Genomic DNA, 22140 nt, shown 5'->3' with positions numbered 1-22140 from the left:
AATTCATGCCCTCGTGAGAAATGTCAGAAAATTGACAAAAACGGGGAAACTCTCGCTCGGCAGAAGAAGAGGAAGAAGGAAAAAAAAAAAAAAAAACAATAACACCCACACACATAAGTGAGGGTAACCGGTGAGAAAGAAGAAATAACGTACACGTGATATCTTTCTTTTTTTTAAAAGGAAGAAAAAGGAAAAAGTAAAAAAAAAATAAATTCAAACATTTACCCGGATGGAGACCTGGACGACGCGTCACAGTATACAAGTGACGACGCGTCGTCGCGCATCGCACATCGCTTTGCCAGCTGCTGCCTGCTCTCTTTCCTTTATTATGTCATACTCATTGGTAAAGTAAAACGTTGTAACATATTAAAAGGATGGTCACAGCTTATTTCTCGGGTGGAAAGAGTCTATTCACTGGATTATCATAACACCAACGGCTCCTCGTATCGCATACGATTTGTTTAATTTGAGTAACCATTAAACTCTTTCAGAGGATAGATAGTATTGAAATACATACAATTACAATAGCAAAGTATGGGTATCAAGAACCTCGCCAGCCTAATATCCGAACAGGTGCCCAATGCAATCAAGAACAGAGACATCAAGTACTTCCATGGTCGGAAAGTGGCAATTGATGCGTCCATGTCGCTCTATCAGTTTCTTATTGCCGTGAGACAGCAGGACGGTGTGCAGCTTGCCGGCGAAGATGGTGAAACAACGTCGCATCTCATGGGAATGTTCTACCGAACTTTGAGGATGATAGACCATGGTATTAAACCATGCTATGTTTTTGATGGTAAACCGCCAGAGTTGAAGAAGTATGAGCTCGATAAGCGGAAGGTTAGACGTGAGGATACCGAGGCAAAGCTCAAGGAGGCCACGGAACAGGCAGAAATTATCAAGCATGAGCGTAGGCTGGTGAAAGTGCTTCCTTGGCACAACGAGGAAGCGCAAAAACTACTGTCGCTTATGGGGATCCCCTACGTGGTAGCGCCTGCTGAAGCGGAAGCCCAGTGCGCCGAATTGGCCAAGTCGGGCAAAGTATACGCAGCTGCAAGTGAGGATATGGACACGTTGTGTTACCAGACCCCTGTCTTACTAAGACATTTGACCTTTAGTGAGGCCAGAAAACTTCCAATTCAAGAATTTGACACAGACGTCATCTATAACACGCTAGACTTGACCCAGTCCCAATTCATCGATTTGGGGATCATTTTAGGATGTGATTATTGCGAGGGTATCAAAGGTGTGGGACCTGTTAACGCGTTGAAACTCATCAAGGAGCACGGATCGCTCGAGAATATTGTGGAGAAGTTCGAAAATGGCGAAATATCCAATGGCAGGTGGAAGATCCCTGAAGAATGGCAGTACAAAGAGGCCCGTGCTCTTTTCATGGAACCAGACGTGATCCCCAGTGACCAAATTACTCTTAAGTGGGAAGAACCAAAGGCAGATGAACTCATCGAGTTCATGGTTAAGGAAAAGGGGTTCAACGAGGACAGAATCAAGTCCGGGATTGAAAGATTACGCAAGGGTCTAAAGGTTGGTGTGCAAAAGAGACTTGACTCCTTCTTCAAGATACAACCCAAAACTAAAGAAGAGCTCGCTGCCGCTGCCCAAAAGGCCAAAGATGCAAAGAAAAAAGCTGCTGCCAAGGGCAAAATCGGTAAAAGACGTTGATCTATATACATGCATATCTGTATATATGGACATATTGTAAATAGTATACAAAAGATATTACATTAGTTCCATCTCTGCATGCTTATGGTTTTTTTTTTTTTTTGTTTTATTTCAATATTTATAGTATTCCATACAACCTCGTTTTATGCTTTGTCATAGATTCATTCATTCATTCATTCATTGATTCATCTGCATTGTATTAAGACTTTGAAAAAAATATACAGCCTCTCATATTAAAAGCACATCTATATATGGAAGAAGAGTGAAAAATATTGGTGAAGCCGGAACAAGGAACAAGACACCCCACGACCATGTCTTTCGTAAGATCTACTACTTCAAAATTTAAATTTGGTGCCCATGTTAGCGGAGCCGGAGGGATCTCCAACAGTGTTTCCAATGCCAACGCTATTGGATGCAATTCTTTTGCAATGTTCTTGAAGTCACCAAGACAATGGGTCTCGAAACCATATCCTGAGAAGGAAATATCTAAGTTCAAAGAAAACTGCGAAAAGTTTAATTACAATCCACTAACGGATATCCTACCACATGGATCATACTTCATTAACTTAGCAAATCCAGACCAAGAGAAAGCTGAAAAGGCATACGGTGCATTCATCGATGATTTGATACGATGTGAGCAATTGGGGATTGGCCACTACAACTTTCATCCGGGCTCTTCTTTAGATGGAGATCACCAAGAACAACTGAAACAACTTGCGAAATATATCAACAAGGCTATAAAGGAAACCTCTTTTGTTAACATCGTACTTGAGAACATGGCTGGACACGGGAACTTGATTGGTAGCGACCTACACGACCTACAAATAGTGATAGATATGGTAGAGGATAAAACAAGAGTCGGTGTCTGTGTCGATACATGTCATACTTATGCTGCTGGGTATGACATCTCTTCCCAGGAATCGTTCGACCGCTTTTGGAAAGAATTTGATGAAATTGTCGGCATGAAGTATCTAAAGGCAATTCATCTCAACGACTCCAAGGCTCCGTTAGCAGCAAACGCTGACAGACACGAACTTCTAGGGCAAGGGTACCTAGGGCTCGCCTTCTTCAATATCATAGCGCACTCTGAATTCCTACAAGGTATCCCAATCGTGCTCGAGACCCCACAAAAGGACGATAATGGCTACGGTGAAGAAATAAAACTACTTGAATGGTTGGAAAACCTACAAAAGCAGGAAAACGACAAAGAGTACGTGGAAAAATGCGCAACACTAAGCAAGCTAGGAGAAAAGTCTCGCAAAGAGTTCCAGGCCAAGCTTGACAAAAAGCAAAAAACTGCGAAGGGCAAAGCCAAGACAACTGCTACTAAAAGAAAAGGACCCTCAATCACCGAACAATTAACTGCCAAGAAACCCAAAAAATAAACTACGTAGTAAACATAACATTCACACACTACTCTTTCTAAACAAAAAAGTACATCAACGTGCTAATGTATAAGACTCTACGTACATGTACTTTATCTAATACGGACAGCCCATAAACAACTTGTATACGCCACTCAATCTCCCACCCCTTTTGTCCTGCACCTCATTCTCAAATGTTTACATTTTCTTTGAAGAAAAGCGCAAATCTGTATAAAAAACCAAACACAGACAAAATAACATAATTGGAAGTTTGCAATGATGTAAGGAGTAAATACGGTAGCAAAGAGCAGGAGTACATAGCCTTACTTCTCTTTCACCAAGAGGGGTATAAGGTACTAGTATAGGAGTTGGTCTGTGTCATAGTAAGATTGGACTCTTTAACTCATTTATAGGGGTCGTTATATACTTGTGAAATTTTGCGCGAGTTGTTTTTTTTTTTTTAATATCACTGTTACTTTTAGTGTTAAGTTCACCAATTGAACCCTGATAAAGGTACCGGTTTTAAGGACAAAAGGGTGGGAACGCTTTATATCTCACGGCAGGTACTTGGCATTTTTGACAGCATATAGTAGGGGAGCTTCGAAATAAGTATACTTGACGAACACAGAGAAATCAACAGGTTACGTAAAAGCATGGAGGAAGCTCAAACTCTAAGCGAAACAGGTACTCAATTACCATTGAGCGAAACTCCGAAACTTGAGCAAGGCGAGTTTCCAGGTGCACACAAGAAGGAACAACTTTCCAGAATTGAATCTAAGTTTAATAATAGGGATCGCGGCGGTAATGATGTGGATATGCTCCCAACCCCTACGGGAAGAGTCTTTGAATCTCCTGTTAGAGCCAATACTAGTCGGTCACCGACTAGCGAGTCTATGATCCAGATACAAAAAAGACGCACGCAGGTGCCACAAGCAAAAACGGAAAAGGAGCTACTCGACTCAAATAATGTTTCCAATCAATATATATTCAACCAACGAGAGAATATTTTGGACAGGGAGCTTTCGAAGTTAGGAACTTATGCGAACCTGGATGCTGAACAAAACCTCAAGGGTAGAATTCTTTCTGAATATATCCCAAACAACTCATTACAGCCAGGCTCTGCGGGACAAAGATCGATCTCGCTGACTGGTGAAAATGATGTTTTGAATTTGGAAAAACCTAACTTGAAGAAAGAGGTCATCGTTGAAACTGTAGAAACTATTGAACTTAGCCCCCCACCTTCTTCAACAAGGCCTGATGAGAACGAACTAGCGGATGGAACACTTATAAAGGGGTACTTAGTAAATAGCAAAGAACGGAAAAGCTATTACTGGCGTAAGGTGGTGGAAATAGGATCCGGTAATTTTAGTACAGTCTTTCTATATGAAAATGCGGATGACATACCAGGTGCAGAAGCATCGTCACCGGAGCTTAAACAAGTGGCAGTGAAACATATCAAGTACCCTCAAGAATTACTATCCAGCTCTTCTCCAAATAGTCCAAAATACAAAGAACTATTAAGCAGAGTAGAAAGCTCTTTGAAAAGAGAGTTAACCACATTGATATCATTAGACCATCCATGTATCGTCAAACTTTTTGGCATAAATGATACCGCATTTATTACCGAAGACAGACCGTTATGTGGAAGACGTAAATTGTCAGCTCTACCCAGATGTGATATGGTGATGTCGTTCTGTGCTGGTGGGGATTTATTTGACTTAGCTAGTAAATCAAAAATACCAGATTGGTTACTCACCAGAATATTAGCAGAACTTTCCATGGCGATAAAATACTTACACGACAATTTAGTCATTCATAGAGATATTAAGTTGGAGAATATTCTTTTAAGATATAGATTGGCGGATATGCTTTCCTTGCATGAAAATCCGGAACAATTAAACTCGCAAAACCTAATTGAACTTGCTGACTTTGGTTTATGTAAAAAGATTTCGCCGGATGAAATGTGTACTACTAGATGTGGCTCTGAGGACTATGTTTCGCCTGAAATTTTGTTAGGTCTCCCTTATGATGGGCGTTTAAGCGACTGTTGGGCATTCGGTGTAATCGGATATGCATTGCTAGAAGATAGACTACCCTTCGATCCAATTCCCGGTCAAAGCTCAAGGAGAACAAGATCAATTGCTCACAGAATTGCTCGGTGCGATTGGAAATGGCTGAAAGTATCTGAAATCGAGCACCCTGCAAAAGAGATCGTCAATCATACTCTTGTTAGGAAAAGTGAACGTTGGACTATCAATCAGATATACGATACTCCGTACATTCATGACGTAGTGGAAACCTTAAATTTCGTATGAAAATAGAGCTCTGTCCATTTTTTCTAAGAGATTGCAATTAAACTGTAATGTAGAAATATAAATTTATTAAACCTATATATAATATAATTAAGTACTTACACAAAGAAGTACATTGCGTACCTTTTAAGTTCAGTAATTTTTCAATGTAAAGCTTCTTGTCTTTGTTTATATAAACGCGCTTTTCAAAAGTTTTCAGTTTCCTTAAGCATTTTTGTTCCTAGCAATATTTCAGAAAAGGGTTTTCATGAAATTTTATATTGAAAAGACAAACTAGCCAGTTGTCAATTGAATAATTTAATAGATAAACAAGTTATCAGCTTTACAAATAAATAATTTCTGATATTGTTCTTGTTCAATCGTGACCTTAGAGAAACATAAGGTCAAAATTCTTACTCTAGAGCCAAGCACAGACATAATAATATTTGAATCATGCCAATTGAAGAATCTCCAACGGAAGTTATTCTAACCCACCCAGAGGATTCATCCACGAAGGTCAAGATCCTAAAGTATGGTGCTACTGTATTTTCCTGGGAACTTAAAGGAGAAGAACAACTATGGCTCTCAACTGCTGCAAAATTGGATGGTTCGAAACCAGTTCGTGGTGGTATACCTCTAGTCTTCCCGGTTTTTGGTAAAAACCACGACGACGAGCATTTGAGCAAATTGCCGCAACATGGATTGGCTAGAAACTCAGTATGGGAATTCTTGGGTCAAACCAAAGCCGAACCATTAACAGTTCAATTTGGATTGGGTCCAGAATTTGCTAATCCAGAACTAACCAAGTTATGGCCATTTGAGTATTCTCTAATCTTGAGTGTTGAACTGGGAAAAGAGTATTTGAAGACTGAAATCGAAGTATTGAATACAAGTAATACGGAGACATTGAAATTCAACTGGTTGTTCCATACTTACTTGAAAATCCACGATATCGAAGACACATTAGTTTCCAACTTGAACAGCTCGAAGTTGTATGATCAAATGTTGAAGGAGAGTTATGTCGACAAACAACCTGTTGTCACTGTTCATGAAGAGTTGGATAGAATCTATCAAAATGTGGAAGAAGATAGGCTTATTCAGGTGGTGGATAAAGGTCATCCAGTCCACACATTAAAGAGACACAACTTACCAGACACTGTGGTTTGGAACCCATGGATTGAAAAATCTAAGGGTATGGGTGATTTTGAGCCTAAGGATGGATACAAAACCATGATCTGTATTGAACCAGGCCACGTTCATGACTTTGTTAAGTTACCACCAGGTGAAAAGTGGGTCGCTTCCCAAGTTTTATATAAAGACGAGTTGAAGTTCCAAAGCGTTTGAACTAAATATAGACTAATACAAGGGTCTAAGAGAAGTAATGATTAATATATAGAATTTAGGCATTACCTACTCTGACATCGATACGCTTTATTATACTTATTTGAAATGTAGTAAAATTGGTTTACTTTTGCCTGCGATATTGCTGAGAAAATAGCAGTGATAATAGAGCAAAGAAGAAGACAGTTCATCATTATTTTCGTTATTTATAATCTATGCAGTCTTCGATTCGTCTTCTTCCTCTGCATCATCACCATCTTCAGACTCCGAATCACCAAAATCAGCTGGGTTGAAGTCGCCACCTTGATCCATACCTGGGAATCCAGCGCCTCCCATTTGACTAAATTGTGACATCAAATCGTTGTCTGCCTCAAGGTGCTCTTCTTGTTCGTCTTCATCCACCCACTTGTCAAAGTCTGTCTTGATGTAATGGTACTTGAGCTTCTCCTTGGTCAATCTTGGCCAATACTCAGCATCAAGATCCTTTTTTCTTAGCAAAAGGAAGTAATTTCTACCATTGGCCACCTTCTTTTCGGACGCTTCCGTATCAATTGGCTTGTAGAAATCAATATGAAGATGGTATTTGATGCCATTCTCGCTATGGTACTTTGACAAAGCACTGAATTCTAAGGAATTTTCCGTTAATTCCAATTTAGGGTTGGTGCAATCTGGAATATTAATTGTAATGAACAAAAGGTTCTTAGAGGCGTCATCTGCACTGGAGCGTTGGGCCCACAATACTTCTGGTGTATGAACTGACATGATACTGGTGATTACTTTTGAATTACGAGGCGGAGGAATACTTGTATATTAAGTATTTTCCAATTGTTTGAAATTACTTTCTGCCAACTGGTTATTACACTTTTTGCGTGGTAATGTAGGTATTTTACCTTTATATATTTGGGTGGGGCCGTCCTTTAAATTTCTTACCTTTAAAATACAATTTGCCATTATGGAGAGCTCAAGAAGGTTCTAGACAAAAGGCATAATTAACGACTTACCAAAGCCCTATGTAGACTAACTTACGGATACTATTATGGAATGTTCATCTTTGATCTTGTGTGTACCATGTTGGTTCCATAGTGTTTACCTATAATTATTCGTTGTGTTATATTAGCTATATAGACATAGTCACGTGACTCTTATACTACTCTCTCGACTACATCTTTCTACGACTCTGACTAGCACCGAAAGGTAAAAAGAAAAATATTAAATTATTCAGAATACTGAACCTATATATATATCTTTAAAGCATTGAAGCACATACATTGATTATTGTGAAACAGGATATCGGAGGGATATATTATAGTCAGACGAGCCGCATATTGTGGAATACCTATGTCTTTCGGATCAGCATCATATACGGACTCTTTGAAGGGTCTTGGTTTGGGCTATAATGGACTGAAAGTATCTTTAAACTATTTCGATGGTCTTCCTGTATTACAGAACATACAGAATCCTGAGCTTCAGATCATCTTTAAATCGTTATTGAAGAGAGACAATATAACGAAAGAAAAAGCACTAAATGAATTGTTGTCACTAGTGAAAGATGATGACAAATACTCGATCTTTTATGATGATATTGTTGTTTTATCATGGTGCCAGATGTATGCAAAATTGATTTCTTCGGATTCAAAAATCATTAGATCACAATCTCATCATTTCACATCGATGTTAATTAGTAGGCTCAAGAAAAGTGCTGCAAAGTTTTTGAAAGAAATGGTACCATTGATGCTTTCAGGGATATATGACTATGATATTGCAGTAAGTAAATCATGCAATGACTATTTATTGGAATGTTTTGGTAGTTCAGAAAAAGTTGATTCTTTATGGAATTTGTTCAGTACGGAGACGCTCAACTTCATTAAAGAGGTAATACTAGTAGAGAGTCCTACAACAATTTCGGAAGAAAAATATTCCTCCAAGCAAAATGTTGAATTAAGATACAATCAACTTCTTTTGTCGTCTATTCGAGTTTTAACCAAACTAATTTCAACCGTTGACATTTCTTCAGAAAAAATGGAGATATTGCATAACATTGTATCAGAAAAACATCTTTGGTCCAATTTGTCTTTACAAGACACTAAGGAAACAAGTATTTTCCAAGCATTATTACATTTGATGGTTCAACTTCGTTCTAAGCAGTTATTCCGTAAAAATAAAGAAGCACTAAAGATTTCGTCAAAAAACTTATTGAATTCTTTATCCCAGGTGAAAGCGAGAAGTTTAATATCGCTTTCATCGATCTTACCTGATATTCTAATTACTTTATTGGATATGAATAAGTATAAAGATGGGAAATTTTGGTCTTACGAAAAATCAAGTAAAGAACATTTAAAACATTTCCTTTCCCTAGGATCAGGAATCTCAAACCCAATCTACTATAATTTAGTTTATCAACTATCTTTAGAATGCTCTCTTCTTGTATTCAATGAATGGGTTTTAATTTGGCAGAATTTCTTAAAGCAAGAGGGTGAACGCCGCATCTTGGGTCGTAATGGCTACAAACCTTTGGTAGAAGCTTGGAAATACTACATTCGGTTCATGGATTCAATATCGACATTAGATGACGACTGTAAAATGCAGCAAGAACTAGAAGTTACATTACTTTTGAATAATAAGAATTTAAAAGAAATACCAGAACTTATTGAACTACTTATAAAATCTCATTGGGACTATGCATTCTTGTATGAAGAGATCTTAAGGTTGTTGCCATCTGGTAAAGAAGATAGACGCAAGGAGCTACTTTTCATCTCAAATGCATGCACTATTTTGTGTGAGACAGATATTTCACTAATCCACCAAATTTGCTCAAATATAATAGACACCTTAGAAGCAAATGATCAAGTGGATTTGACTTCATATTATGGATTTAATATTTTTGATCAATTGATAAAAGCATCCAAAACAGATATTGCAAATGATATCGAGTTATTTGTTAAACTGCTTCCTACTTTGGTTACAGTCGAGTTTCACGAAATTCCTATGAAAATCATGATCGATTATTGTAATACCAATTTCCTGACAAGCCATACATGGGTTGAATACCTAGATGACTTTATTTTGGCGTTATCCCAATTAGATCTCCCTCTCAGACAAGTTTTATCTTTCTTAGATAAACTTGATAATACAATAATTGAAACTTTATTAAATTCAAGCCAAGCATTGAATGACCTTATCAACGACTATGTGTCGAACTACAAATTTGAAGATGGTTTAATATTCAAATCTAAGCTATTAACTGCTCCATTGCTTTTAAGTCTATACGAAGCGAGTAAAAAACAAAACAAAAATGCTATGTTCAATAAGTTCGTTACAGAACTACCAGAAAGCAGTATTGCCTATAGAAATTTACTCACTGAATCTGACTTTTTCTATGAAAGCTTAATGCTAGACAATGATTTTAAAATTCCACATATCGTCCATACAGATGAAAAAATTGCTAATAGATTTGTGACATCGTTAACTGACACTACACTTACAGAATATTTGTCTGGTAATGAAAAAATAGAAGAATTCGTTAAGCAACTTTCTAAGGACTCATTAGTTACAAAAAAACTTTTAAACTTAGATTTTGATTCAGTGTTCTTTTCTTATATCAAGGAATTAAATCCTAGTACTACTCTATCCGCTCCATTTGGCCTTTTGCCATTAGCACTTAGTCAAAAAGGTACTCCTACTGCAGACTCATATTTTGGACTTATTAAACTCTCCCAAGTCGTGGATAGCTTACTCACTTTATATCCTGATGAATCTACTACCAGTAATGTCATATTTTTGACAAGGTGCTACGAAGTGATGATAGATTATAATTCCTTGTTTGACCAGCAATTTACCTATTTCCACAAAAATACATTGTATTCAAGAGATCTTAAAATTGATTTCAAAGATTTATTGAAATGTATTTTCTCCGAACACAATATTGATGAACTCGGAAATATTTTTGATGACAAAGACAATGAAGTCATATGCTTTTACAACTGCAGAATAACGTACAGGATTAGTTTGAATAGTATTGACTACTTGTCTGCTTCTCAATTCGAAGAGGCGTTCGAAAGTATCGAAAAGAAGGCAAGAAAACTTCTATCAAGCAAGATATTGGACGTCAGTTCCACGCTATCTCTTTTTGCTGTTATATGTGCGGCAGTGAAATTCAATAAATCTAGCAACAAGCTTGGGGTGCTAAGAAATTATATACTGTCGGAACTGGTTGGTGTTGATAATCCTTCTCTAGATGAACTTAAAAGATTTAAGACATTACTATTATTTTTGATACAATTATTAACATTCTCACAAGAAGATGTAGAAACATATCAAGTGGAGGAACGAAGATTAAATATGGCATTATTATCTATTTCTAAGTGGATGCAATCAGAACAATGGTATGATGATTGTTATAATGAAATTAGAATAATTGTACTTGGGTTTTTTGAAAAACTACAACATTTAGCTAACAAATTAGATTTGTCTGAGAGAATTGAAGAATCTACAATACAACTCTTACAAGACTCTATTGGGTTTTTAGAAATTGAAGAAACACCATATTATGATCTATTGAGGTATGAAGTATTTTCTCTCCTTAACTCCGTTCAAAATACTATCTCCATATGGAGTATATTTGATCTAAGCACAATTGTCGATATAGCTTTTAAAAATATGATTGAAAACTCTAGAGTTTCGAATGCTTATTGTAATCCGCTCTCTAAGATTCTCAAGTCATTGCCTACCAAAGAGAAGACAAAAATCTTCGATGATTTGATTTCCGTCTTTTTCGATCCAAAATTACCATTAATCTTAATGAATGTTTTGCTTAATGAATTGAAATCAATAATTAAGGAACAGCAGGAGGAGCTCGTTGTCGAATACGAGCTATCCAAAGCATCTTCAGCTAATTTAATTGATGAGGATAGAACTTCGCCGAACGCCATCACAGTAGAAATACCACCACTTCTAATCGAGTCTTTGAAATCTCGGATGCCACATGATTACCTAGAATATCAGGATTTGAATTCATTCATGAGATATTTGAATTATTGTCAGGTCTTAATTTTCTATTTTGATGATGTATCTTACGATATTCGTCAAAAATACATTCAGCAGTTGAAAGAACAAGATTTGATTAACGGTCTTCTTGATTTTCTCACTGATCAAATGACACTCTCTTACACAAAATACTGGGACACTATTGACATATCTGATGCCTTGGCATATCCTAATAGTGTGGATCGCGGCAAACTTGAGCCTGTGGATGAATGCAACATCATGATGGAATTCCTTTTGTACAAATTCTTTACCATTTTTGGGTCACTTGTTGGACAATGGTGGAATAACATCAAAAGTCGTTCTTTTAAGGACACTGTGTCTAATTTTGTTACCAGGTATATTTCATCCAAATTGATTGAAAATGAGTTAGAAAGAACAAAATTAGGATTACAGAAGTTTGATAAAAACGACCTCAACTTGAGCATTAAGGTAAACAAAAATAATAATGAAATCAAGGCATGCTATTTAATTGATGATCATAAACTTGAAGTTGCATTTAAACTTCCATCAAATTATCCACTACAAAATGTTCAAGTACATGGTGTATCCAGAGTTGGTGTGACAGAACAACAATGGAAATCGTGGATAATATCCACTCAGAGAATAATTAGCAATATGAACGGAAGTGTTGTTGACTCTCTTGAATTATTATCAAAAAATGTCAAACTCCAATTTAGTGGATTTGAGGAATGCGCTATTTGCTACTTCATTATCCACGCCATTGATGGGAAGCTTCCAACCAAGATCTGTCCTACCTGTAACAACAGATTCCACGGTGCATGTTTATATAAATGGTTCAAATCTTCAGGTAATAATACCTGTCCTCTCTGTCGTGGTGAATTTAACCTAAGAAAATAAGCAGTTTGTACATAAAACATTAATAGAACTGGCTTTACTAGTGAACCATCCATGTATATTGATAATTCTCTTTCGTTTATCTGCACGAACTGTATATTTTATTCATTTTTTTTATTAAGGCTTAGCGATGATAGTATAATATATATCTGATACTTGAAAATGAATATAACTAGAAAAAGTAGAATTAGAGTAACAAAATGTATTAACAGACTATTTCTCTAAGTACAAATAACAAAAGGTCATAAAAAGGTAAAGTGAGAAAAATCGCAACCATCAGCAACCGCCATCATGATGCTTAAGCGAAAGATTCGTTTAATCTTGTTAGTTATACTAATCTTTTTAGGTATAACATTGTCAGTTGATGGTATAATGAAGTTTCAACTCAATAAAAAGGTAGATTATTATCTCAAATTCTTCGACAAGAACAAAGATAAGATCGACAATATGTATGATCCTTTGAATATCAAACAGATACCTTTTTCTGCCATTGATCAGCTATTCAAAAAGAGAAGCAGCGAAACAAAACCAATCGAATGGGATAAATATGCATACGTCAACTATGTTACGGACTCAAACTACCTATGTAATACGTTGCTTCAGTTTACCAAGTTGCGTGATGCTGGAAGTGAAGCAGATTTAGTTGCATTGATAACCACTAGTTTATTGAAAAAGGCTAACGAAAATGAGAGCCTAGGGCTCTTATTACAAAAAATTAAAGGGGTTTCCGATAGAGTTAAAGTACAAGAAATTGAACCAGTAGTACAACCGAATGATCATACTCCTTGGAGTAAAAGTCTTACAAAATTAGCTATTTTCAACCTAACGGACTACGAAAGGATTATCTATATGGACAATGATGCCATGATCCACGACAAGATGGATGAACTATTCTTTTTACCATCTTATGTTAAATTTGCTGCTCCTATTTCCTATTGGTTTGTTAACCCAGAAGGTTTAGCGACGGCTCGCACTGATATTAAAAAGCTTTACAAGAATAATAAACTAGATCCAATTGAAAAGAAAATCATCAGTAGGGTGAAAAATTCTTTGCCAATCTATAACCATCTCCCCAATTTACCCCAGCATTTTTACTCCAAGTCAATGAATTTCATCATCGACATAGACGGATTTCAGAAGTCAGACAATAAAGTTAAATTCGCTACACATTTTATGGTAATAAAGCCTGATGCAGATTTGGCAAATAATATTAGAGACAACATTCTTCCGAAATATGTGAAGGCAAAAGAATCTTATGATATGGATTTGATCAATGATGAGCTTTACAATTTCAAAGAATTGATATATTACCAGTTCAAAATATTTAGGAAGGTGCAACACTTATTCGAGCCAAGCGTTTTGGTATTGCCTTACACAAAATATGGGTTATTAACAGGTTCTATAAATGACAAGCGGTCGCAGGAAATTTTAAAAAACGGGATTATAGGGTATGATCGAGCTGAAAGTGATTCTATCAAGGATGCAAAGTTCATTCATTTCAGTGACTATCCATTGAGTAAACCATGGCTTTATTCTAGTACAGATGATATTCAATGCAAACATGATGGATACAGTGAGGAAATGTGCAAATATTGGAAGTCACTTTACTCTGAGTACTTGGAGAAAAGTGCAATGTGTGGAGTTTAAATATATCATAGATCCTTTTGGTTTAGTAAGGTAAAGTTTTTCGACCTTTCTGCGTCCAATAAACGTTCAACGTCATCGCCATGTTTTGCAGTTCTCTGTTTATCATCTTTGTATGCGTAATCCACGTATATCTCTCTATTTGCTAGAGTTGTTCCATTCAACTGATGCAATGCTTCATCAGAATTTTTAAAAGTAGTGAACCATACATATGCGCACCGTAATGTACCACTTTGTAGATAGAATATCTCAGGTTTCTTAAGTAGTTTGCCGAATTTATTAAATATGTTTATCAACTGTGACAGACTGATAGATTCGTCCAAGTTCTTGACAAAAAGTTTCGCACCAACGTCGAAATCGGATACTTCTGTTTGTTTGTTCGATCTTCGTACCTTGAGGGGTTTCCCATATAGGCTCACCTTACTGTCATAAATTTTGCATGCATAGTCAACATCGTCATTAACAAACTTGATGAATGCATATTTCATGTTCATGTGTTCTGATGAATCATCATCATTTGTCTTTTCCTTTGGAAACTTAATATACGAAATAGGACCCACTTGTACAAAGAGTTCATAGAGCAAGGCTCGGTTTACTTTAGGATCCAGGTTTCCCACATATACCGTATTCATTGTTTTAAAAGGTGAAGTGGTTGCTCCTCCAAAGAAAGAAATAAGTCTCCGAATCTATAGCATACAATACCTAAATTGAGCCAGTCTTTTCATATGCAGATATGGTTTTTCTAGTGTATTGTCAATCTATGTATATATTACAATGAGGAGGGTGTGTGGTGTACAACATATTCTTGAATAAAGTTTGAAAATCACGTGACTTTTGAGCAGAGTAAAGAATCATTGGTGTAGTCAGAGCTGTGTTCGCTAGTAAACTAAGCCTATCATTGTACTCCTATGGAGCGTTAAATATTTGCATAAAATCTCTTAAAATGTACACAGATGTAACTCTTGACTCTCTCTCTAATTCTACTGCCCTAACTCTCACACTTTTCCCTATGCTGTTATTGAAGAAATTTTCAAGTTTAAAAGAACAAAACTGAAGAAATCTTTTCAACCTTCTTCCCAACTACAAATGTTAACAATGGAGAAAGAGCTTTTTATCTTGTTTGATCTATTTTAAAACACCATAGATCAGCATATATAGCGTTCGATAGTGTTAGTACTGTCTGTTCTCTGATTCATTTCAGCTGCTCGTTATGCTGGGGGCAGAAACTTTTTTCTCTTCCTCAAGTAGCTAGGACATCTCTGTTGGTGACGTAGTTATGTGGATAGGGTCGACGTTTCAGCCGTACAAATTTCTAACAACAGGCAAGTGTAAGTTGCAATATGGCACAGAAATTGATTTCCGAAACCCGTTATAAGTGTTGTACAGTGGATGTACGAGTTTTTCGAACATCTGCGCCCAACTAGTACCACTCGATACTGTGCTGATGTAAATTATTTGATCAGCACGTCAAAATCGATAGTATCGAGCTAGTGACGCTTGGGGATTACGAAGGATACCATGTGCTGTTTCTCTTTGTTTTCACTAGGAGAAACGTTGCTGGGACGTTAGAGGAGAAATTGTGGTGCTTTCGGGCTGCTATCAATACGTCTTTATATTTTCCGAATGTTGGAAGTGCGGCTTGGAATTTCAGCTCTCTCTATTAACTATATGAGGCGGATTTATGTCTTACGAAAGGGAAAGTTTTTGGCTGCTGCTGAGACAGTAAGAGGTTTTGGAGAACTATGTGCCAACGTTAGCTGTTGGACAGATCTTAGATTAAATAATCCCGTTTTAATCACTCAACTATTGTTCTTAGATAATAGCTTGTGTTTCAGATACGGGTGAAATTTTTATGTATACAACTCATATGTATTTTGATCTTCTTGGTTTTGTTTAATCTTGCATCAAATTGCCCGTAGCATTACTTAGGACATTCCTAGGCCGGTAAACACCAGGAGGTCACCGAGGCAACCGCTACACATTCTTTTTTTTGTCCAGCAGGCCTTCCAGGTCCTATTCCAGCTCACGTGAACATTCTTTTCTCCATTTTTTTTTCTTTGTGCTTCACTAAGCTTCGTTTTCAGGTTTCTTGAATTTTCAAAATTCATCACAGCGATGAGCTGGAGAAGCAATTTTACCAACAGTATTTTACAACTTTCACAAGAAATGTAAGTTAATTTGAAGAAATGCCTTCTTCTTTGAAAGGTATTTGGTTTTTCGTTAGGAAATCTTCTTTTGGGAAGTGTGCCATAACGTATCTGAAACGGTCCCTGTCTTTCAGTATCTGTTTTTTCGCTCGTCGAGTGTAGAAGAAAACTTAAACTATCTATTTGCGTTTTATCTCTGATTGGAAAGAATCATAGAGGAAAGACAGGATCAGCAGAACTCAAGAATTTTCAACAGATTCTAGTTATATAAAATAAAAATAAAAAATGGTGGAAGAACCTATCGAGTTCGAAGGCCCAGAGAAACTCTTGGAGATTTGGTTTTATCCAAAGAAAACCAAGGTTCCTCATGCCGAAAAATCCTTGAGAAGCATCGGATATGATAAGTGGGAAGAGTTGTTGAAGCTTGTTAAGTGCGAGATTTTGTCTACAATTTCGACCGACGAAATGGACTGCTTCTTACTTAGTGAGTCTTCCATGTTTGTGTTTGACCACAAGTTGATGCTGAAAACTTGTGGTACAACAACCACTCTTCTCTGCCTTCCAAAGTTGTTCGAATTGATTAGAGACGAACTGCAATGGAATTTCCAATGCGAGGACGGTGTTCTCAACCATCCGTACAAGGTATTCTATTCGCGTAGAGCTTTCATGTTCCCTCAAAGTCAAAGATCTATCCATAGAAGCTGGTCTGAAGAGTGCAACTACTTGGACAAATTCTTTGTGAGTGGTAAATCGTACGTCATTGGTAGAGTTGAACAAAACGACCATTGGAACTTGTATGTTACCAAGACCAATAAGGACTTGTGTACCGAGGCTAATGATGATTGTGAGGAGGATTTCACTCTTGAAATGCTAATGACAGGGTTGGACAACAACCAATCCCAACAATTCGTTACCAAGGAACCTCGCGAAATAGACGGTCACGTTATTGGTAACAAGATGACCAAAGCTGCTAGCATTGATCAAATCTATAAGTTTGATACTAGCAAGATCAATTTCAACATTGACTCCTTTGGTTTCCAACCTTGTGGTTACTCGTGTAACGCTGTCGTTGACCAATCTTACTACTACACTATCCATGTGACCCCAGAACAAGACTGGTCCTACGCTTCGTTCGAAAGTAACGTCATATTGCACAACATTAAGTCGACTTCAACAAAATTCGATGTCGTCAACAAAGTTCTTGGTATCTTCCAACCATTGGACTTTTGTATGACCATTTTCATCAAAGCTAACGCCGTTGAATGTGTTGATATCGATTTCCCTTGCTCTAAGGTCGCTAATTATAGAAAGGAGGATAAGATCGTCCACGATTTGGATGATTATCAATTGATCTACATTAGATACACAAAGATATGACATTCCTTCATTTCTTTTCATAGCGCACATAACCCAACATACATATACAAACACACACACAATTTGTATATGCTTATGAGAGTACTTAATGTATTTACGTTATAAAGCCCATCTCTACACTGGCTATATTGCATTTCTTATTTAGACTATTTGTACGGCTTTCAACCAATTGTTCAATTGCTTTTGTTACATAACAAATTGCTAGTAGTACAAACACTTCCGGGATTAACAAAATAATCACCAGTAAGTATATCACGTTCTAAAAACCACGTTCAATGGGTTGGAAGTTCGTTAAGCCCAGAGTTATACATTATACATAGACATTATTGATACGTAATATTTTTGCAGACGGCTCAGCCTTTCTTAAAAGCTGCAGCAATTAAATGCTTAACCATGCCATTTTCGCTTCAACCGGGCGCTTCTACTAACTTTTTTTCAGGAAGTTTTTACTCCCGAGCAATGAGATCTTTACGTCAGACTATCCCTGGAAATAGTAACACATGGCAGAATAAAGGGAAGTGCAAAATCTTCCGACTTTAGTATAAAAAGTCCTAAAACCCCAAAGTTCATCCGGAATTTTATATAGATAATTTACTGTTTGTAGTTGGTTTAAATATAATTCGAATATTAAGGAAGCATACTGCCTTACACAGTGTGAATAATCCATTACTGGTGACAATTAATATACAATATGTTGCACAAGGAACTAGACGTTGAAGAATCAAAGAGATTTTTCCATCATAGCCATGGGCCTATGAAGGGTGACCCAGATGGGTTCGGACTGTTGCCTGATGGTTCAAGGGTACAGAGTGTTAAGGATACCAGGGTGGATAAATATTCTGTCCCTAATAAAGGGTTACATGATGAGAATGTGTACAATTTAATCAAAAATGAGCTAAGACTAGACGGTAATCCTGTCCTAAATTTGGCAAGTTTCGTCAATACCTTTACAGATGACTTTGCCCAAAGACTTATCGATGAAAACTTGAATAAGAACCTCGCGGATAATGATGAGTATCCCCAGTTGATCCATATGAATGAAAGATGCATTGCCATGTTGGCAAGGTTGTGGCAGGCAGACACAACTAGGGATAAGCCATTAGGCTGTGCTACAACAGGATCTAGCGAAGCAATCATGCTAGGTGGTTTAGCAATGAAGAGGCAATGGGAGAAAAAGATGAAAGCTGCACAGAAACCCATTACTAAACCAAACATCGTTATGTCGAGTGCATGTCAAGTCGCTTTGGAAAAGTTTGCCCGTTATTTTGATGTTGAGTGTAGATTGGTACCTGTTGACACCGAGTATGGCTATCATCTAAACCCTAACAAATTATGGGACTACGTTAATGAGAATACAATTGGTATATTCGTCATTCTAGGAACTACATACACAGGGCATTTAGAGAATGTGGAGGAAGTAGGGAAAGTGTTAGATCAAATAGAAGCACAAAATCCCGAGTGGAGCAATAAAAATATTCCAATTCATGTTGATGGTGCTTCTGGTGGTTTCATTGTTCCTTTCGCTTTTACAGAATCTCAAATGGCCAAATATGGTCTTGGCCGTTGGGGTTTCAACCATCCAAGAGTTGTTTCCATTAACACTTCCGGTCATAAATTTGGATTAACTACCCCTGGCTTAGGGTGGATCGTTTGGAAGAATGATGAATATTTGCTACCAGAGTTAAGATTCAAGTTAAAATACCTTGGAGGAATCGAAGAGACCTTTAACTTGAACTTCTCTAGACCAGGTTTCCAGGTGATTCACCAATACTACAATTTCCTAACATTAGGTAAGCAAGGTTACTATGAGAAGTTCAACCAATCAATTTTCGTTGCTCGTTCCTTTGCTTGGAAACTACTAAGGGATCCTGACTTAAAGGACATTTTTGAAGTCGTCAGTTGTTTACACGAAAAAATGAACAGTTCTACCATCGCCAATAGTATCGACGATTATTGGGAGAGCCCTCATCAATTTAAGCCAGGTATTCCATTGTGCGCATTCAAACTATCCGAAAAGTTCAAAGCAGAGCATCCTGAAATTCCTCAGTCGATCATCTCAACTTTGTTGAGACAAAAAGGTTGGATCATTCCTAATTACCCTTTGCCTCAGTCCACTGATGGAAGCGACAAAAAGGAGGTTTTGAGAGTCGTGTTCAGAATTGAGATGAAACTTGATATGTGCTTACTGTTGGTTCAAGATATCTTTGCAATTATCGAAAAATTGATAAAGTCGTACGAGTATTTGAACATACATTCTACAAATAACAATCACGCTGTGTTCAAAATACTAAGCACTCTATCTAACGCAGATATGGACGCAGTGATTCAAGACCTCAGTGAAATTGAAATTGAGAAACAAAAACATGTGAAGAAGAACTATAGAGGCACTTGTTAAGTGAAGCTTGCTTCTTTCGTGACTGAATCGTTTTTATTCCAAATGGACAGTGTGTATATTTTTGTTTTTTTTTTGTAGACACACTTGAACAATATCTATGTCTAATTCCTGTTTCCGAGAATAACGGATCACAAAATTACTGGTATTGTACCTTGTACTTTTCTACAATATATTTCGCAATTTAACAAGAAGTTGACTAATATTATGCGGGGACATCGCAATGGATAGCTATTCTGGGCATTTCTCGCTTACTTGATAGCAAACACAAAAAAAAAAAAAAAAAAAACCGTTACCATGGTTTTGTATGTGTTAAACTTACTGGAAAAGTCTTGGCAAAATAAAACAAAACAATAAGTACCATTGTTGACAACACAAAAACACGACAACGAGCATTAAAGTAGTGCTAAAGGGGAAAATATTCTATCATCAAACAGGTTAACAAAACCAAAAATAGAACCAATTAAATTTTTGTTACAAAGAAGATTTATGTCACAATACGCTTTCTCCTTCTGGTAGTCAGCCCTTACCACGAACATACGTATGTATTAGGACTAATAAATAACAGGAAGTATGCCATCAAAAGAGTTACCGTATTGCTAAAATGGGACGCTACAGTTTATTAATGGGGAAGGGAGTACTAATCAGCTACTTTCTTTTCTTTTGACACGTTCCTTAGAGCTTGTAATACGAAAATAGAGGCATCGTTATTGAGCAAAGTAAAGGAAATATGTAGAGGATTAAAAAGAAGAAGCCGAAGTATTGTCTTGAGGGTTCTGTGAGTTAAAAGGAAAAGGTAAAAGGTAAATAAAACACAAGCACCGGTGTGGCCTTATAGGTTGTTCTTTAACTTGTCGGTGGAAAAAAGAAGTACAGGACTTGTTGTGTCATCATTTTCTTTTCGGTCCATCCGTAGAAAAGTCGCAGTGCAATACTCGTGATATTCCTCTCAGGACGCTGATCTTTCTTTCTTCCTTACTTCGTTCTTTCCTACATGATAATGCATCAGTCATATTCAGAAATGTAAATACTATTTGTTGTGGTGTTTTTTTTAGTAAAACTATTGGTGCGCCTTACCCGTTTCTAAAATATATACGTCTTTGAAGCACAATAATGAGCTCAGCCACACGATAAACGTACAAGCCTATTTCTCTATTTTTGGATACAGTTGTCCTTTTCTTGACTAGAACTTGTTTAACGCACCTCCACAACAAGCCAAGCCTGTCTATGTGAGTACCCATGCCGAACGCGGCGTTTTACTTCGTAAGATAATCAACCACAGACACTTCTTTCAATTTTATGTTTAGTGTACAACGCCAGTAAAAGGCTCACTGAACAGCTTTAAGGTAAAAACGCGTAGTTAGTTCGTAGAGAGGTAAGTACAACAACATTCTTCAGAGTTTCTTTAATGTAGTTGCGTTATATTTTAGAGTCCCTAATATGTGCCTATTGCCACAAGTGGTCCGAACCTTTCTAGGCGTTTTTAAATTACTATTGATAGAAAACTAGTAATTTATAGGCTGTTGCTACAGTGTACCTTTTTTTCTGCGTTTTGTTATTGTGTTACTTCTTTCTGATTATTCTTTTTTTGCTCTTTTGTGTCCTGTTTAGTCTTGACATTGGTACAGGATTTCAAGTATATAAAGTGAGCACTTGAACAAGAAGTATTCTAAACGTTTACAAATCACTCTTAATTGTTCTTTACTAGAACTTATATATATTTTATATAATAGTTGTTTTCAAAAACAGTAGTTCAGTAATATTCGTACTAATACTAATACTAATACTAATACTAATCACCTCCACCCCATTCCATTAATAAACTAACGATGAAATTCTCGACAACTTTCGCTTTGATCTCCGCTGCTATGGTATCTGTTGCCTCTGCTAAAGATAACAGCTCTAACGGTTCAAGTACTAACGCTGCCCCAGGTGCCGCTGTAAACGCTGTTGGTTCCTCTTTGGCTGGTGCTGCTGTCGCCGGTGCCATTGCCTTTTTGATGTAA

At 37.0% G+C, this 22140-nt stretch overlaps 11 protein-coding genes across 11 annotated transcripts; 9 read left to right on the top strand and 2 right to left on the bottom strand.

The window, feature by feature from the left end:
• Positions 1–534: 534 nt before the first annotated feature.
• RAD27 (multifunctional nuclease RAD27) lies at positions 535–1680 on the top strand (the record flags this gene model as incomplete). Its single annotated transcript, XM_022819091.1, has 1 exon — positions 535–1680. One exon carries the CDS (start codon positions 535–537, stop codon positions 1678–1680), a length of 1146 nt encoding a protein of 381 aa, XP_022675692.1.
• Positions 1681–1991: 311 nt separating this feature from the next.
• Positions 1992–3065, top strand: APN1 (DNA-(apurinic or apyrimidinic site) lyase APN1; the record flags this gene model as incomplete). The annotated part of the gene is made up of 1 exon (XM_022819090.1): positions 1992–3065. The coding sequence occupies one exon, from the start codon at positions 1992–1994 to the stop codon at positions 3063–3065; it is 1074 nt and encodes a 357-aa protein (XP_022675691.1).
• Positions 3066–3697: 632 nt separating this feature from the next.
• On the top strand, positions 3698–5359 carry PRR1 (serine/threonine protein kinase PRR1; the record flags this gene model as incomplete). The annotated part of the gene is made up of 1 exon (XM_022819089.1): positions 3698–5359. The coding sequence occupies one exon, from the start codon at positions 3698–3700 to the stop codon at positions 5357–5359; it is 1662 nt and encodes a 553-aa protein (XP_022675690.1).
• Positions 5360–5788: 429 nt separating this feature from the next.
• On the top strand, positions 5789–6679 carry KLMA_30562 (glucose-6-phosphate 1-epimerase; the record flags this gene model as incomplete). The annotated part of the gene is made up of 1 exon (XM_022819088.1): positions 5789–6679. One exon carries the CDS (start codon positions 5789–5791, stop codon positions 6677–6679), a length of 891 nt encoding a protein of 296 aa, XP_022675689.1.
• Positions 6680–6889: 210 nt separating this feature from the next.
• On the bottom strand, positions 6890–7438 carry SBA1 (Hsp90 cochaperone SBA1; the record flags this gene model as incomplete). The annotated part of the gene is made up of 1 exon (XM_022819087.1): positions 6890–7438. The coding sequence occupies one exon, from the start codon at positions 7436–7438 to the stop codon at positions 6890–6892; it is 549 nt and encodes a 182-aa protein (XP_022675688.1).
• A 576-nt stretch (positions 7439–8014) lies between these two features.
• Positions 8015–12577, top strand: RKR1 (ubiquitin-protein ligase RKR1; the record flags this gene model as incomplete). The annotated part of the gene is made up of 1 exon (XM_022819086.1): positions 8015–12577. The coding sequence occupies one exon, from the start codon at positions 8015–8017 to the stop codon at positions 12575–12577; it is 4563 nt and encodes a 1520-aa protein (XP_022675687.1).
• A 288-nt stretch (positions 12578–12865) lies between these two features.
• Positions 12866–14221, top strand: GNT1 (glucose N-acetyltransferase; the record flags this gene model as incomplete). Its single annotated transcript, XM_022819084.1, has 1 exon — positions 12866–14221. One exon carries the CDS (start codon positions 12866–12868, stop codon positions 14219–14221), a length of 1356 nt encoding a protein of 451 aa, XP_022675686.1.
• Positions 14222–14226: 5 nt separating this feature from the next.
• On the bottom strand, positions 14227–14850 carry HSH49 (U2 snRNP complex subunit HSH49; the record flags this gene model as incomplete). The annotated part of the gene is made up of 1 exon (XM_022819083.1): positions 14227–14850. The coding sequence occupies one exon, from the start codon at positions 14848–14850 to the stop codon at positions 14227–14229; it is 624 nt and encodes a 207-aa protein (XP_022675685.1).
• Positions 14851–16650: 1800 nt separating this feature from the next.
• Positions 16651–17742, top strand: SPE2 (adenosylmethionine decarboxylase SPE2; the record flags this gene model as incomplete). Its single annotated transcript, XM_022819082.1, has 1 exon — positions 16651–17742. One exon carries the CDS (start codon positions 16651–16653, stop codon positions 17740–17742), a length of 1092 nt encoding a protein of 363 aa, XP_022675684.1.
• Positions 17743–18433: 691 nt separating this feature from the next.
• Positions 18434–20137, top strand: GAD1 (glutamate decarboxylase GAD1; the record flags this gene model as incomplete). Its single annotated transcript, XM_022819081.1, has 1 exon — positions 18434–20137. The coding sequence occupies one exon, from the start codon at positions 18434–18436 to the stop codon at positions 20135–20137; it is 1704 nt and encodes a 567-aa protein (XP_022675683.1).
• Positions 20138–21963: 1826 nt separating this feature from the next.
• On the top strand, positions 21964–22140 carry KLMA_30555 (uncharacterized protein; the record flags this gene model as incomplete). Its single annotated transcript, XM_022819080.1, has 1 exon — positions 21964–22140. One exon carries the CDS (start codon positions 21964–21966, stop codon positions 22138–22140), a length of 177 nt encoding a protein of 58 aa, XP_022675682.1.

Source organism: Kluyveromyces marxianus, chromosome 3 (genome assembly GCF_001417885.1).
Source record: "Kluyveromyces marxianus DMKU3-1042 DNA, complete genome, chromosome 3".
In the NCBI taxonomy this organism is placed as follows: domain Eukaryota; kingdom Fungi; phylum Ascomycota; class Saccharomycetes; order Saccharomycetales; family Saccharomycetaceae; genus Kluyveromyces; species Kluyveromyces marxianus.
The sequence above is the reverse complement of the archived record's forward strand: the minus strand, read 5'-3'. Positions and strand labels throughout refer to the sequence as shown.